Source organism: Suricata suricatta, chromosome 3 (assembly GCF_006229205.1).
Source record: "Suricata suricatta isolate VVHF042 chromosome 3, meerkat_22Aug2017_6uvM2_HiC, whole genome shotgun sequence".
NCBI classification, from domain to species: domain Eukaryota; kingdom Metazoa; phylum Chordata; class Mammalia; order Carnivora; family Herpestidae; genus Suricata; species Suricata suricatta.
The window spans coordinates 170,976,384-170,992,419 of NC_043702.1; the positions used below are offsets into that span (position 1 = coordinate 170,976,384).

General features: G+C 59.0%; 2 protein-coding genes across 7 annotated transcripts in view; one reads left to right on the top strand and one right to left on the bottom strand.

The window, feature by feature from the left end:
* DCAF8 (DDB1 and CUL4 associated factor 8) overlaps positions 1 to 11,070 on the top strand; it is a 39,707-nt gene extending 28,637 nt beyond the window's left edge. For 5 of the 6 annotated variants that reach the window (XM_029935820.1, XM_029935823.1, XM_029935821.1 and 2 more), the window contains 7 exons: positions 2,851 to 2,923; positions 3,397 to 3,454; positions 3,953 to 4,060; positions 5,337 to 5,467; positions 8,985 to 9,104; positions 9,426 to 9,542; positions 10,123 to 11,070. In XM_029935820.1, coding sequence (XP_029791680.1) covers positions 2,851 to 2,923; positions 3,397 to 3,454; positions 3,953 to 4,060; positions 5,337 to 5,467; positions 8,985 to 9,104; positions 9,426 to 9,542; positions 10,123 to 10,239 — 724 coding nt within the window. In that variant the 3' untranslated portion in view covers positions 10,240 to 11,070. Of the gene's footprint in view, positions 1 to 2,850; positions 2,924 to 3,396; positions 3,455 to 3,952; positions 4,061 to 5,336; positions 5,468 to 5,664; positions 7,002 to 8,984; positions 9,105 to 9,425; positions 9,543 to 10,122 lie in introns of those variants that run through there. The other variant, XM_029935825.1, reaches the window with a different exon arrangement.
* A 1,225-nt stretch (positions 11,071 to 12,295) lies between these two features.
* On the bottom strand, positions 12,296 to 16,036 carry PEA15 (proliferation and apoptosis adaptor protein 15). Its single transcript, XM_029935827.1, has 3 exons — positions 15,708 to 16,036; positions 14,419 to 14,574; positions 12,296 to 14,266 (listed from the first exon to the last, which is right to left on the bottom strand). Exons 1-3 carry the CDS (start codon positions 15,877 to 15,879, stop codon positions 14,202 to 14,204), a joined length of 393 nt encoding a protein of 130 aa, XP_029791687.1. The 5' UTR covers positions 15,880 to 16,036; the 3' UTR covers positions 12,296 to 14,201.

Genomic DNA, 16,036 nt, shown 5'->3' on the forward strand with positions numbered 1-16,036 from the left:
CAGAGCGCATGCGGGAAATCGCTGTCAGCTCTCCCAGCCTGCTTGTAAGCCCAAGACTGCTCTAAGACAGAAAATCTCAGACGTTTAAAAAGTTCTTCCTGTCCCGTGCTCAGAAAATAAGGGGGAAATTCATATTCATCTTTGTATCGCGCTGTCTAGCTCAGTAGTTGACAAACTACACTGCCTGTTTTTTTTCTAAATAAAGTTTTATTGGAACACAGCCCTGGCCATTCATCTACATATTATCCAAAGCTGCTTTCACGCTACAATGGCAGAGTTTGGTAGTTGTGACAAGGACCGGATGGCTTGTGAGCTTAAAATATTATCTTGCCATTTAAGAAAAAGTTTGCCAACCCCTAATCTAGCGTCGTATCTAGAGTATAGTAGGTTCTTTTTTTTTTTTCTTAAGTTTATTTTAAGAGAGAGAGCACATGCATGTGTTGGAGAGGGGCAGAGAGGGGGAGAGAGAGAATCCCAAGCAGACTTCCTGCTGTCAGCACAGAGCCTGATATGGGGCTTGATCCCATGAACTGGGAGATCTGACCTGAGCCGAAATCAAGAGTGTGATGCTTAACCCACTTAGCCACCCAGGCGCCCCATAGAATATAGTAGTTTCTGAATAAATGCGGAAGAAAGGGGAAAGAAGGCAAAAATTTCCTTGTAAAGAGGGGCAGAGCGAATTAGATATGGAGGAATGCCGAATGGTCCATTTACCAAAATATTGGATATTTGAATGTGTTCTGTTAACTTACTGACTTCCAGAGTTTAAGATGGCTTAGTGACATTTAAGAACTGCTGGCTTAGATTTAGTTCAGAGGAAAAGGAAAAAACCATCATCAGACGCTCTGTTTATTGTGGAGCAGTAATTAGCGGGATACCAGTCTCCTATTTGTCTTTATTTATTTTTGATAAACCGCTAGGGGAGGGGCAGAGAGAGGGGGAGACACAGTTCTAAGCAGGCTGCACCATGTCAGCGCAGAGCCTGACACGGGGCCCAAACCCACGAACTGTGAGATCGTGACCTGAGCTGAAACCAAGAACCTGACACTTAACCGGCTGAGCCCCACCCAGGCACCCTCCTATTTGTCTTGTCTTTATTCTGGGTTCATTTAGCAAAGATTTCTGGGTAATTCTCAACTTAGGAACTTAAGAAGTTTGTGGAGAATATAAGTGTGTGTTGATTCATTCATTTCTTCATCCAGTGTTTACGAAGCACCTGCTATGTGCTAGACACCATAGTCTTCGCCCATTCCAGAGAATAGCAGGTATATAAGGATTAAAAATATTAAGTAGCTACCCAGGATTACTCATTCATTTAGTAGCAGAGTTAGTATTTGAACTCTGATTGGATGCCTTAAATATGGCAGAAAGCATTTCACCATGTTCTTTCTCACGGAGGAAATTTTGAAGACAGGAAATTCGTGTATTGGGCAGAAGGAGCAGTAGGTGTAGAGGTAAGAGAGTAAGGGGTGACCTGGTGTGTTCAGGAAGCACAGCTTTTTTGTTTCGTTTGTTTTTGTGTAACATACAGGATCTTTGAGAAGAGATGCAGAGTTGTCCTAAGGAGTTTGGTCTTTGTTAGAAAATACAGAATCCCTGAAGAGATTTTAAGCAGGGAATTTACATAAAATGCTGCATTTTGGAATGATTCTGGTGACAACATGAGCAAGGAGGTCAGAAGGATACAAAGAATCTCAGCAAAACCTCTCTCTGGGTTACATACAGCCTCCCTGCACAGAGGCTGGAGGGCTGCAGACCGGGCCTCCGGGCCTCCGGGCCCGTCATCGTTTTAGAGAGAATGACAGACAAGCTCATGAACACCAGGAAGGGGCGGCTGGCCATCAAGGGAGACGCCATCTTAGGGAAGGAGCAGTGAATGCTGCCAGCATGCGAGGGACATGCCCGAACGCCATGCTGTGGGCGGAGGCCATCGGGCCCCTGGTGACTTGAGCCAGACCAGTCTCAGTCGAGGGCTGAGGGCCAAGGCGAGACTGGAGTGGACTGGCACGTGAGGAGGGAGTGAGGAAGTGAAGATGTTGACGCAGGTTGCTGATTTGACGACAAGAGGGCAGGACAGAGAAGGCAGTCACGGGAACCGTCAGTAGAGGGAGGGTTATTAGGAAGCGGGCGGGCAGGTGCGGGGAGGAGGCCTAAGAGTGGACTGAGGCCTCCCGGCCTGCAGGCGCGAGGTCAGGAGCAGCCGTGGAGAGGGGGCGCCGAGCTCGGAGGGCGCACAGGCCGCATGCCGTTCCTCTCGGATGCCCGGCGCCTGGCAGGACGCGCACACCGAGTGTCTGCCCCGGATGTCGGAACGGGTGTTGCAGAGATGAGGGAGGGGGACCGTGGGTGGACAGGAGTGAAGGCAGGAGAGAGGAAGTCCGGAGGAGATCCTGGTATGGTGCGCGTTTGTGGTCGTCACCGGGGGAGACGAGAGGGAGAACCAGCCGGGGGGCCAGGACAGGAGGGAAGACCCACGGACTTGCACGAGCCTGGCCCGGTAGCAGTACGCCCTGTTGGGGAGCTTTCGGTGAACGTAATCAGTAAGCGATTAGAAGACCCTTCAGACCGAAGAGATTGAGGATTGCCACTTGGAGCAGAGCTGGGTGTGAAGAGCCGGGGGGGGGGGGGGGGGGGGGGGGGGGGGGGGGGGGGGGGGGGGGGGGGGGGGGGGGGGGGGGGGGGGGGGGGGGGGGGCGGCTCGGGGAGGAGCGGGGGCCGGCAGCTTGGTTGGGAGGTATCCTCTATCTGCCCTGTCCTCCGGCTGACTGCTGTTGCTGCCACTACTCGGTCACAGCTCTTCAAGGGATCAGTTTGTGAGTTTCGGCGTTTCCGTCGTTTCTGCCACTACAGGATTTACGACCAGAGGAAAATCGATGAGAACGAGAACAACGGAGTGCTCAAGAAATTCTGTCCTCACCACCTGGTAAGATTCACGAAGGGCCGGTGGTTCCGGGCTCTCCTGACCCCGCCCCCCCCGGGCTGTCCCCAGACTTGTCGGCATGGCAGGAGGAGCTTGGACTTTTGAGTCAGACCCCTGACTTGGAGCCCTGGCTCCACCGCCTTCGGGCTTGTGGCGTCCGGCGGTCACTTCACCTCCGAGCTAGGCTTTCCCGCCGAACGAGCGCGGAGGGGGAGAGCACCGCCTTGCCCAGGACGCTGGGGCCGAGTGAGCTGGTGTGGACGGAGGCTGGCTGGTACACACAGGACAGCCGGCAGAAAACCCTCTCCCCCGAGGCGGCCCCCTTGCCCTGGCTGTACTCCGGTCTCTGCCTCTCTCTCTGTCTCTCTCACTCTGGGAGAAGATCTAGGGGAGTTTGAAGGAAAACCTGTTTCCGGAAGGTGGTGTAACAGGTGGGGGGGGGTGGGGCATCAGTCAGTATCTGCTCCTTATTGCAGGTGAACAGTGAGTCCAAAGCAAACATCACCTGTCTTGTGTACAGCCACGACGGCACAGGTACGTGAGCAGGGCCCGGCTCCGAGGCTGGCGCACCCCCTCTGTCCGGGGAGCTGCTGAGCCCGCGGGGCGTGTGCCCTCCGCCGCTCACCGCTGCGCTCCGGCTCCCAGCCGAGCAGCCGGGGAGCAGCTGCTGCTGGTGAGCGTGCGCGGGAGGACGCAGCAGGTGACCCTTGGAGGTGCCAGGCGCCACCTGCAGAGTGCCGCAGCTCAGGTCCAGCAGCGCCCTTCCTGAAGCCCAGGCTCCTTGCCTGAGCAGGTGCGACCGCCTCTGGCTCGGCCTGGAGCTGCTGGGCGTGACCCTCCCGAGCCTTCTGCTGCCCCCGGGCTGGCCTGGCCGCGTGCTCTGAGTCCGCCCTGACACCTGAGTGACATGGGTGCCATGCCTGGGTACTAGTAGGGGGCACTGCCGGCCAGAAGCTGCACCCCAGCCCCTGACTCCTGGTCCCGGCTGTCTTTCAGCCTTTGCCTTCACTGCTGTGTGCTTGTTCTTGGCAGAGCTCCTGGCCAGCTACAACGATGAAGACATTTACCTCTTCAACTCCTCTCACAGCGATGGGGCCCAGTATGTGAAGAGATACAAGGGCCACAGGAACAATGCCACAGGTGAGGCTGTCTTGGGCTTCCGGCTGTTGGCGAGAGCGGCTCCCTTTCGTTCCGGCGGTACACACCAGAGCTACCTGAAGGACGTGACCGGGGGAGGGTGTCCCTACCTGCGCAGGAGTTTTCACGGGCCTGCTGGGCTCACGCGCAGAGGCCCGAAGCCTCTGGATCCCGCAGTGATGCTGCCTCCTTTGGGCGCGAGGAGACGGGAGGGACTGTTTTTCTCAGGACTGCAGGCGGCTGCAGACTTCCCAGGCTCGTTGGGCAGTGCGGGAAAGCCCTGCTCTGTCAGTGGCGCTGACTTGCCTGAGATGGGGGGTGAGCGGCTCGCTCTGTGCGGGACGAGGCGGCGGAGGAGGTGCCGCTGGGGCCTTTGCCCGTCTACAGCGGACACGGGCCGCTGGGGCTCTGTGTGCGGCTCCCGAGCCCTGCCGCACCGCGGCGTCCCCTGCCGATCTTTCAGAAGTTCTGGAGCGTGGCTTCTGCGCCTAGACATCCAGTGTAACTGCTGTGGGGTACAGTTTGACGGGGTCTCTCAGACGCTCCCCACGTGACTCATGTACAGAAAAGCTGGGAGGCCACTGCTCTGTGGTGGTCACCACTCCTAATGAGTACCTGTGTAGTTCTCCTTTGACTTGGAGGGACGTGTCCTTGTCTTCTGAGTGGGTGAGGAGAGCGGGGGAGACTTGGGCTTGGAACTCAGTCCACGGGCGGCCGGGGTGAGGGCACAGCCCCGTGCCCGGAGTGGAGCTGCGCAGCGGGGCCCTGCTCCCCCGAGTCGCGTCGGAGTGCGGAGCCCTGTTGTTCGGTCTTGGGTGCAGCGCTTCTCAGGGCCGGTTGTGGCAGAGTCCTCCCTTCTCCTCAGCCCCCCTCACGGCCCAGGGAGCACCGACAGGTACTAAGGAAGCACACACACCACGGATGGTCCGGGGCGTGCAGTAGGGCTGCCTAGGGGGGTGATTCAGGCCGGGACGGGCAAGGCCGGCGAGAGGCCGGGCCTGCCCCGCAGGGTGTAGACCACAGTGACCGCTGCTGCCGGCCAGGGGCCGTAGCCCCCCTGCCCCGCGGAGCTCTTGGCGGCGAGTGGTCTCAGGCCGGGCACGCCTCTTGCTCCGTCTGTGTGTGTGCACCAGCCCTTGATCTGGTTTGTGAAAATGAAAGGGATTCTGTGGCTCGAGGCTGACTTGGAGTTTGTGAATAACGAAATTCCCCATGAGGTAAATATGTACAGGCCTGGTGCCAACTTTCATGTGGTTTCTCCCCTCATTCATCATTTCAGTAAAAGGCGTCAATTTCTACGGCCCCAAGAGTGAGTTTGTGGTGAGCGGCAGTGACTGCGGGCACATCTTCCTCTGGGAGAAGTCCTCCTGCCAGATCGTGCAGTTCATGGAGGGGGACAAGGGAGGCGTGGTGAGTACCCCGGCCGGGCCGGCCCTGCCCGCCGCCGCGGGGGTGTTAGCGCCACCGGGCCGTGTCCCGGAGGGCCGGCCGGCCACATCGAAGGCAGTCGTGTCGGGGGTGCTGAGGTTTCAATGGAATCTTTTCTCCCGTTTTCTGTCTTCCGCTGCTCTGACGCATGGTTTGCTCAGGAGAGAAAGGGACCGCAGGGAAGAGCCTCCGGCCTGAGTGAGGGATCTCTCGGCATGCACTTCTCCCAAGGAGGAGCGTTGGGGTTGAGGGCTCTCCACGCCACATGCCTCATCGCTCAGGGGTAGCTGAGTAGTGACCTTGACTAGATCCGGGGTCAGTGGATCCAAGGTAGAAGGAGCATTTCCCAGACAGTCGGGCGAGTCAGAATATGGTCCACACGTCCTTTCCCGGGGCCTTCGATGTGAAGTTTATGTCACGTGACAGCAGCATTTTGTGTAGGGCATCCTGGTACTTAGGAGATATATATTAAACATCTAAAGGTGAAGTGTCTTATTTATATTTAAATGAACATAAACCCATGACACAGACATGTAGATGGGACAGAGCACACGTGGCAAGTTGTTGTCGCTTAGTGACCGAGCAGCCTGCGGTGCGGCCCATGGTCCAGTCCGTCTGCTGTCCTTTGAATTCTAAACGCCCTTCATAGGGCTGGGGCAGAGAGGAAGCTTGAGGGGTCCTGAACCGGGGGTGGCACGTGGTCAGCTCTTACGATGTATCTAGCTAATCAGACATTTTTTTTCTTTTTTGAGACCCAGACTCCAAAAGGAGTTTAGTGGTTCCTCTTATAAGGTTTTTGGACTGCAGCAGATCTGAAAAAGGCATTTCGGGAGACGGCCTTGTACTGACTGCCCAAGGCCTCTGGCCACGAGCCTCTAAGGAGGGGCTTTCATCCCGTCTGAGCTCTGGGGAGATGTGAAGAGTCCATCTCTTCCGGAGGTTTCCAGACAGTGGTGCTAGAGTTTAAAATGGTTCTTTGTAGGCAGGCTCCCTTTCCTTGTGTGTTTCTTGCCCTCACAGGAAGCTCTTTCAGACGTTTTTCTGGTTTTGTCTAAGATTTCGGGACCTGGGGCCAGTATAGATCAAGGCTTCTCTGGCCGGGGCGTATGTGGAGAGGGTGGAGGGCTTGACGGTGCGTCTCGCTGTCGCCTGGCCCCGTCCTGCCCTTCCACGGCCCTCCTCCGCCATCTGCAGTGAACAGACTACAGTGCCGGAGTCTCCGTGAGGGTTCTGCAGTAGGGCGTGTAGTCGGAAGGAAGTCAGGGGCCAGTGAATCTTTTCTAGATCATAGACGATCTTGCGTTCCCTTCCGGAGAGGCGCAGGGCTGGATGCCCTCTCCCAAGCCACTCTGCAGGCCAGTTTGCTTTCAGCTCCACCTGTATCAGGGTGTGATGGGAAATCCAGGTTCCCAGGCGGGGAGGGCAACTGCGTGGGATAGGAGGGCCCCACGCCTGGATCTCGCGGTCACAAGAGAGAGACTAGAACAGGAGATCTAGACAGGCACCCTGAAGCGAGCATCCCAGCTGGTTCTTGGCCCCATGTGAGCTTGGGGACCTGAGTGTCCTCACCTGGCCCCCTCTGGTTTTTTGGTCCTAACTTCCCTGCAGCAGGTCGCCCGCACCAGCCTGTGTGTGAGGTGCACAGCAGCTCATCCCGAAGTACAGTGTTAAAACCAGAAGGGTCTTAGAAATGATCATCCGCTCTGCGCAGGTTTCTCGACTCTGGTTTTGCCTCAATCTCTAGTCCTTTCTTCATTCTCATGTAAGGTCAGGGTGGGGGTTGATGTTAAAGGCAAGGGCGGTTCGTGGTCCCCCAGCACACTTTGCTGCTCCTTCCCATCCGGGTACCCCCAGCCCGGGCTGCTTGAGGCCGGCCCTCTCCGCTGGGGTGTTACTGGCTGGGAAAGTGCTGGCGCTCAGAGGGGCCGGAAGTTCTCGTCACCCCCCACCCCCTCACAGGCTCCAGCCCCGGCACCGGACGGTATTGACTCTGCTGTCCCTCTTGCCCTTGGCTTTGTCCTGACTTTGAAGTTCCAAGGAATTTTTTTTAATTTTACAGCCGTGCTCCAGCAGGGCTGTCAGGGTAGAGGGCTTATCGGGAGGCGGCGGAAGGAGCTCGGGTTTGTGCGTGTAAGTTGTTGCGCCTCTCTGGATAATAGTCTCCGGCACCGGAGCCCCTGTCTAGGGTCCCCTCAGGCCCCAGATGCTGAGAACTCTCCACGCTACCGAGAAGAGCCCCAGTAGGAACTTCACAGCGAGCTGATGACACGGGGCATGAGAGGAGAAGGGAAATGGGGTTTCTCGTTTACACTTAGGCTCGGGTTTTGCCTCAGTCTTCTCTGAGTGTTTATTTACTTGTAAAATGGAAGAACAAAGACAGTTGGAAGTCTGGGTCCGTGTTCTTTTCCACACTGGCCCCAGCTTCCCCTCAGCTGCGCTCTCTGCATGTGCAGGCCAGGCAGAGGAGGTTGGTCCAGAAAGAAGGAAAAGATAAAAGGGGCTTTTTGCCAGGGGTTGTTTTTTTGGTCTCCGGGGGCAGCGGCAAGGCGGGATGGGATGGGGGGCGCAGGTGAGGACCGGCTAGGACCACACCCTCTTCCTTCCGGTTGCCTTTCCTATCTATTCCTCGTCTGACTAAGCCTAAAACTGCTTTAGCAGCTAGACGTGGGACCAGCTCTTCCAGTGGCCCTGGGAGCTGCGTGCCGTGCCCTGCCCTATTCTGAAGGCTGATGTTTCCAAGCCAGACAGCAGGGGGCGTGGGTGTCTCCAGACAGAAGGAAGCCGCTGAAGCCAGAGGGCCTGCTGTCTGCCATAGTCCGTTTGTCCTGCGCAGTCACTGTGCCCAGAGGTGGCCTAGATTGACGCCATGGATGCCCCAGGAAGCTACGTTCCTGCACCGGCCACCCTGGGGCCGGGCCTGTTGGGCTCTGTGGGCGCACAGCACGGTGCTGTCCCCTGGGGCCTGCCGGGCTCTCCACTGCCCCCCCCCCCCCCAGCCTGTGCCTCCCTCCAGGCCGAGTGAATGGTGCCAAGTGAATGTGATTGTTTTCTTTTCTGGGGGCTTAGCAGCAGCTGCTGCTTTCTTCATTTTAAAAAATGTATTTGCCATTTGGTGAAAGGCATGGAGATGGTTTTTTTCCAGCCTTGGGCAAGTTGGAGCTGTGGAATCCAGAGAGGATGAGGTCATCTGGACCTTTCTGCCTTTCTGTGAAGCCAGCAGAGAGCTAGGCCAGTCACCCGCCCACCCCTCGGGCCGTGTCCAGGGCAAGGCCACCCCTGCCTATACTTGGGAGACGAGCCATGGCCTGTTCTATCTGCCCAGCCTGTGCCCAGTGTTTCTCCCACCCCCGGGCCCTTGGCCTGCGCTCACAACGGCTGGGCCTTCCCGGCAGCCCCCTCAGCTCTCACTGAGCAGTGTGTTTGGCTCAAGGTGAGTAGTGGTTTTTAAGTCCTGTCCCCATGGAGCCCTGAGCCTGTGGTCTCCTTTCCTCCGGACCAGGTGAACTGCCTGGAGCCCCACCCCCACCTGCCAGTGCTGGCGACCAGCGGCCTGGACCACGACGTCAAGATCTGGGCCCCCACGGCTGAGACCTCCACGGAGCTGACGGGGCTGAAGGACGTAAGGAGCCGGCCGAGGCGCCCGCGGGGACTCGGGGTCTCCCGCCCCGCCCCCACACTGCCGGCTGCCCCTCGGGGGGGAGGGGGGGGCGCCCGCCACGCGGCGGCCTGGGGAAGGGGTGTCTTTCGGAAGAATCCTTCTACCTCAGAGCGTCCTGCCTTTCTCGGTGGATAACCCGGGGGCACCCTTTCCTAGTCTAAGCTAGCTCCCCTTCAGCGTAACGCTTCCTCAAGGACGTTTTCCTGGGGACGGGGTGCCAGCCCTTCCCCGTCAGGGCCCAGGCCCCTAGTCATGACCCCCCGGACCCGGTTTCTGGCGCAGGTGATTAAGAAGAACAAGCGGGAGCGGGATGAAGACAGCCTGCACCACACTGACCTGTTTGACAGCCACATGCTCTGGTTCCTCATGCATCACCTGAGACAGAGACGCCACCACCGGGTAAGCCGGCGTGGGGGGGGCCCTGTTCCGGTGCACACTTCCTCACTGCTTTAGAGGGAGATCGGGGGCTTTGGGGCAGGTTTCCTTCCCACTGTCCTCCATCCCCATCCGAGCCCTGATGAGCCTTGGGAGAGCCACCAGGCCAACAGGTGGTGTTTGCCCCCCACTCTCCATTGCCGCACATGAGAGTGCTGTCTCCGCAGGGACGGGGGCATGTCGCTGAGGACGGAGTTGGCAAGAATTATGAAGTGTCAGGGCGACCTTCTGTTTGTCCTCAAGCCAGCAGAGGCCTAGGGCAGGGGTTAGCGGGCTCTGGCAGTTGGCATGCTGCCTGTTTTTTTGCAAATAAAGTTTTATTGGAATACCACCACACCCATTCCTTCATGTTGTCTGTGGCTGCTCTCCTGCAACAGCGGGGTTGAATAGTTGCAATAGAGATACGGCCCACGACTCTGTAATAGTTATTGTCTGACCCTTTACGAACAAGTCTGCTGACCCCTGGCCTAGAGTACGTGAATTCTAGTGAACAGGCTGGTCCTGGCCGCGGGGGGACGACTAACAGGCCTTTCCCATTCTACAGCGCTGGCGAGAGCCTGGGGTCGGGGCTGCGGATGCAGACTCGGATGAGTCTCCCAGCTCCTCAGACACGTCGGACGAGGAGGAGGGCCCCGACCGGGTGCAGTGCATGCCGTCCTGAGGCCTCGGACCCAGGAGGGGCGGGCCGGAGCTGCCACCCCGGATGCTGCCTGGACAGCCCTTTCCTGTCCCAGGCCCTTACCTTCAGCAGAAACGCACTTTGGACTTTTTGCTTTAGATAAAAGAAAGACCTCCCAGGAGAAAGCCCAGAGGGGGCGCGAACCTGCCAGTTGCTAGGAGTAGGAGCCAGGCCCTGGGTGGGCTCCTCGGAGAGGCGCAGAGGGCTCACAGGAATGGCCTCTCCCCAAAGCCTTGATTTTTCGGAGGGGGGAGCCTATTTTGTTGACTGTTTGGGGTAGGGGATGGGGTTTCCTTTCCTTTAATCTCCCTTGTTTCTTGGGCGGGGGGTGGAGATAACTGGCTGCTCAGCACCGACGGGCCGGCAGGGACGGTGGAGTGCCGCTCTCTTTGTTTTGGGTTGTTGACCTTCTTCTTTATTTTTTAAAAGTCTGTGACAGTTGCATTGTCCAGCCCCACCTCCCGGAAGCGCCCATCCCAGGATCCTGTTCTTCCGGGGAGTCCTCCGAGCCCCTGACCACCCACCCCCTTCACCTCCCCTCCCACCCATCCATCCCGGCCTTCCCGCAGTGTTTCACACCAGGCTGCGTGTGCCCGCCATGCTCTCCTCTGCACCCCGTCACCCCTGCCCAGGCCTGGTGAGGGGGGCGGGGGTGGTGGGGGAGGGGCAGGAGTGGAGGAAGACTAGGAAGGATGTTACCTCTTCTGTTACTTTAAAAAAAAGTTGTTTGGTGGCAGCAGTCTCCTTGCCCTGTCACTGTTAGAGGCCTAATTTTATATCTATAAATATATTAAAAAGCAAGTGAAACTTGGATGTATCGTGTTAAAATTCTTGTCAGTTTGAACACCCGTATGTCTTCCATGATCACAGGGGAGGGACCGAAGGGGGAGGTGGGGCCCCTGCCCTCGCCGTGGCACCGGCTCAGCGCCCTCTGTGTGCGGCCCCGGGGATGGCGGCAGACCCCTTGGCATTTTGGAGGCTCAAGACCGGAAGGACCCCCGGTCGTGCCCTTCCCTGCCTCCTGCCACGGCCCCGCGGCCGGGGAAGCAGGGCCCTGCTCCTCCCAGTTCTCTGCCTCAGATCTCCTGCCTCTCCTGGGGTCTGGGGGTGCTCCCAGGAGGCTCTCCGGACCGCAGGCTGGCCCGTCTCCAAAACCTGACTGAACTGGGACTTGAGGAAGGTTGCGCCACTGCGGGCTGTCTCCTCGTGCAGCATGTGACAGGCCACGCCCACTGGCACCTGTAGCCGCTGGTTCCCTAAGCCCCTCCCCCCCCCAGCATCCCCCTTCCTCGTGGGAGCCCAGAGCAGAGAAAGCCCTCCTGAGGGGGGGCCTTTCCGGCTTGACTGCCTCTTGCCATCTTGCCAGCGGGGGACAGATCATTAATCTGAGGAGGAAGATGGTTGGGGCGCAGGCACCTGTCTAGACACCCGTCACTGACTGAACGTCCTAGTTGAATTCTTGCCCTTACTGCTGGTGCTGCTCTTTCTTAGACCCCAGCAGGAAGTCTGCACCCTGGGGCTGGGAAGGAAGGGAAGAGAGAAGGGACGGAGTCCCCAGACACCCCTTCCTCCTGCTCCTTTTCTTAGCAAGTCTCGGACCGGACGGGAGGTGCTGCACATCCTCCCCGAGGTGGGGACCTGTGTGTCCCTGTGGCCCGTGGGGTGACGCAGTGGCCCAAAAGCCAATGTGTTCTGGACTTGGTTGTGTATTTTCTCTCAGTAAAGCTCCCCGCCCTTTCTGACTGCTGCTGTGTGTGTGATGTGTGGCCCGTTCATTCCTCCCACCACAGGGGCCTGGCCCCGTCCTCGAGGTTCAAGGAGGTCCGGTCCGGACGCCCATGTTCTCGGGCTCCGGCGCTGTAAGCGGAGCCGGCCCCGTAGCTCGGGGCTTCTCAGGAGACGGGAGAGGAGGATGCCCTTGGGGGGTTTCCTGGCCTCTGCCAGGCTGCAGCGGAGGGATCCGGGGTATCGCTCCCCCCGCTTCCCAGTCATGCAAAGACTCCAGAATCCCGGTCACTCACAAAACCCTAGAATCGGGTACAGTACAATCACCTTTATTCCAGGGTTAGAACGAGGCCGTGCACACTGTAGACGGGGCAGCGCAGGAGGGGGCCGGGAGGGCAGGTTAGTCTGTCTAGATCACTTCTGCTCACAGAGCTCCGACGAGACTCTGCTGGAGATGACCGGCTCCCTTCTCCCATCTCGCCCTCTTCTCTTCCTTCTCGCTCGCGCACGCGCTCGCTCGCCTGCTCTTACACACACGCTCTCACATCACATATCCTGACTGGAAGGACAGTTCGTGCTCAGTTCCCCCCTCCCAATTCTGCAAGTCTCTCTCTGTCCTTACGGGAGAAGCCAGCCAGGGCTGGGGAAACTTGGGGAGGTCCTTAAGGCAAAACTGTGGAGTACTCAAGGTGGACGTGTTAAGGCAGGTGTCCGCAGCAGTGGCCAGGGGGGACGCTGGGCTGGGCAAAGGGGCCGCGCTCTCCGGCCAGTTTGGCTTCTCCCCTCCCCCAGCAGCCAGCCCCCCACCCACTGAAGTTCTGCTCCCACATCTTAACCGCTCTGAACTTCAACTCTCTCTAAATCGCCTCTCGAGGTCGCATGTGAATTTAAAGTTGAAAAAAGTTTTCTCATTTTGACTGTGTAGCCACGTGACTGGCACTCCCTTGGCTGCGGCATCCCTCCCGCCCCGCCCTGGCCTAGACAAGAAGTGAACGCTGGACACCACAAGAAAGGGCGGACATGGCAGTGCGGGTTTAATATACATATATGTAGAGATATATGTACACACAGTTAGCACGGTCAGGGCGGGGGTGCGTCCTGGCACAGGAAGGAGGCTGGGGTCACTGCACTCTAGTGATGCGGCCAGGAGGCATTCACGAGCCAACACGCCGGGAGAGGGGGGAGGGTGGGCTGACGAGGCCCCTCCTGAACTGAACTGAGGCTGGGGGGTCAGTGCGAAGGAAGACACTGTAACTAGCTTCTTCCCTTCGTTCCAGCTGGGGGTGTTCTAGACCCGAGACAGGGAGGGTCGCCTGGAGGGACCACGCCGGGACCCTGTGGGTGGGACAGGTTTTGGGGTCAGGACCTAAGGAGCTCATTCCTCAGTCTCCCTAGGTTTGGAGTCAGTGTGTGCAACAGTCTGAGTAGGAATAAAGGAGTGGAAAAGAGGGCCCCCCCTCTCTCCCCACGTCCGGTTTAGGGGGGACTGCACCCAGCACAGGCTCTGGGGGAGGCTGGGAGGGGCGATCTAATGCTGGGTGCTCCATGGGGTGTGAACTTTGGGGCCAGGAGAGGATCCAGTGGTCCTCTCTCCCTAGATCCCTGGCTCATACCCACCCTAGGCCCGTGGGAGGGGAGCAAAACAGGACCTGCTGGGGCCCAGGCCCTCCGACCCGAGGAGCCGCTGGAAAACTCTAGGCCGCTCCAGCATGGGAGCACAAACTCAGAACTCTGGCTGTTCTTCACCCCTTCCAGGTGGGGGTGGGGAGCCACTTTCCCTCCCACTGCTCGCCGCTGGATCCCCACCTCTCCCCATGCCTCCCCCCAGCTCAGCTCTTCCGCACAGGAGAACACAGGTCCTTTCTGCTCCCACACTTCAGCCGCGTGGGGGGAGAGTGGAGGGAAGGGCAGTAGGAGGAATGTGCCCATTTCTATTTGCATAGAAATAGCCCTCACCTCCCCCTAAAGTGGGGAAACGAAGCGCTGCCCCCCAGCCGGACCCCCCCCATCCCCTCACAAGGAGGAGGAACTAGATGAGCTAGACATACAGACGGACAGCCAGAGCGTGCGCACACGCACACACACGCGCACAGTAAGGGGGTTAGGACCAGGTTAGTAAGAGGGTAGACTGGGGGGGTTGCCCTCACCCCTCCCCTGGAGGCTGGGGGGAAGGGAGTGGTCCAGTGAAGGTCCAACCTTCCTCCTCTCCTCCCCCTCGCTCAGGCTTTCTTCGGTGGCGGGGCCAATTTGATGATCTCTTCCTCCGAGGGCTGCCGGATAATGTCTGGGGGCAAAAAGGGAGGTGTCCAGGGACGGGAGGCATGGGAGCCACCAGGCGGGCCCACCGTGTCCGCCTCCACTCGCCCCAAAGCCCAGTGCTCCAAGGATCGCCCGCGGGAGGGGCGACAGGTGCACGTTACAGGCCTGGCCTCCTACCTTTGTACTTCTTGGCACTGGGGATGCGGGTGAGCTTGGTGTCCAGCTCGTCCTCCTCGGAGATCTTGAGAACACGGGTTCTGTAGTCCACCACCATGGTGAGCAGGTCCGGGCGGCGAGAGATCTCGAAGATGTGCTCGATGTAGGAGAGGTTGTCTGAGGGAAGGCGGAGGCGCGGTCATCGGGGCGGGAGAGGCCCCGCCCCCTGCCCACCGGGCTGGCTTCCTGAACCGAGACCCAAGGAGTTGCTCCCACTGGCTGGCAGAGGGCACGCCCCAGGAGGGGGCGGGCTCCCCTTCCACCCCCGCCCCCCAGCAGGGCACCGGGGCCAAGGCAGCAACTGAGTACAGAGGCCTTCTGCGAAGGGAAGAGCAGGTGCTTGGTCAGTGAAGTTTAAAAATTAAGGATTGAGAACGAGGGGTCCGGGCTGAACACCAGGTTCCACGTGGTGGGGAGGGGAGAACAGAACAATTAACTGGCCTTCCTGACACCCCACACCCACCCGGACTCCCTTCCACTCCTCCACGGCAGCGTCCGGAAGAATTTCCCGACAGCAGGTGTGGGGGTGCTGACCCTTAGACAAGCCAGGAGAGGTTCTGGGCGTGGCGAGGCCAGGCACAGATGTGGCCAGATGGACGCTCTGCGCGGCTGGGCCGGTTCTAGACCGCAGACACCTCGGTCCTTCCTGGCCCCTTCCCTGTGAGCCCTACAGCCACCTCCCAACTGCTAACCACGCTACAGGCAGACCTGACCTTGCGGGGCCCAAGGGTCACTCACCCGCCCCCCCCCAACACCCCGTCCCTCAAGGGCACAGCCTTAACTTACCTTCCTAGCCACTAAACGTACCCTGGGCCCCAGGCAAGCTAGACAGGGCCCCTTGCTCACCCAGACACACCAGACACCCCCGCTCTGTGGCTGTGGCCCTTTGCCAAGCACGCCCCGATGGGGACCCTGCCTTCAAAATCCACTTGTCCTTTCAGGGCTCTCTTAACAGCCCAACTCCCCCCTAAAGCCACTCCCGGAGCAGTGGTCTCTAAAAGTGGGTATGGAAACGTCAGAACTTGGGGTTTTACTTCCAATTTCATGGCTTTTAACTTATGTTTTAATGTGTTGTTACATCTCTGATGACAGAACAGTGGTGACGAGCCCCGCGTCAGTGCCTGAGGAGCACCGTGAAGCGTGTACGGACCCCCCACCCCCTGCCGCCCGCCCGCCCGCCCCGCCGGAGAGGAGCATGCTTGGCACCTGCAGCCCCGACCTTGCTTCTCGCCGCCGCGGCCCCCGCCCACCTTTGTCCAGCTTGTTGTGGCTCTCCAGGAAGCTGAGCCAGGCACTGCCAGTCGTGATCTCCTCGCTCTTCTCGCTGGGGATGTCCTCCTTGCAGGCCGATTTGAGCTGTTCCAGGTCTTCAAGGGTGATGTTGTTGGTCAGGTCCTGGAGGAGGGTCCCGTACTCGGCCATGACTGGGGTCCGGAGGAACAAAGGGAGAGGCTGGTCAGGTCTCCTCACCGGCACCTCCCTCCACCAGCTCCCTCCACCCTGGCCGAGGCTGGGGAGGGCCGGGCTGGAGGGAGAAAATGAAGACCTAAGGGCGGTGGGAGTAGTCGGGAAGAGATGG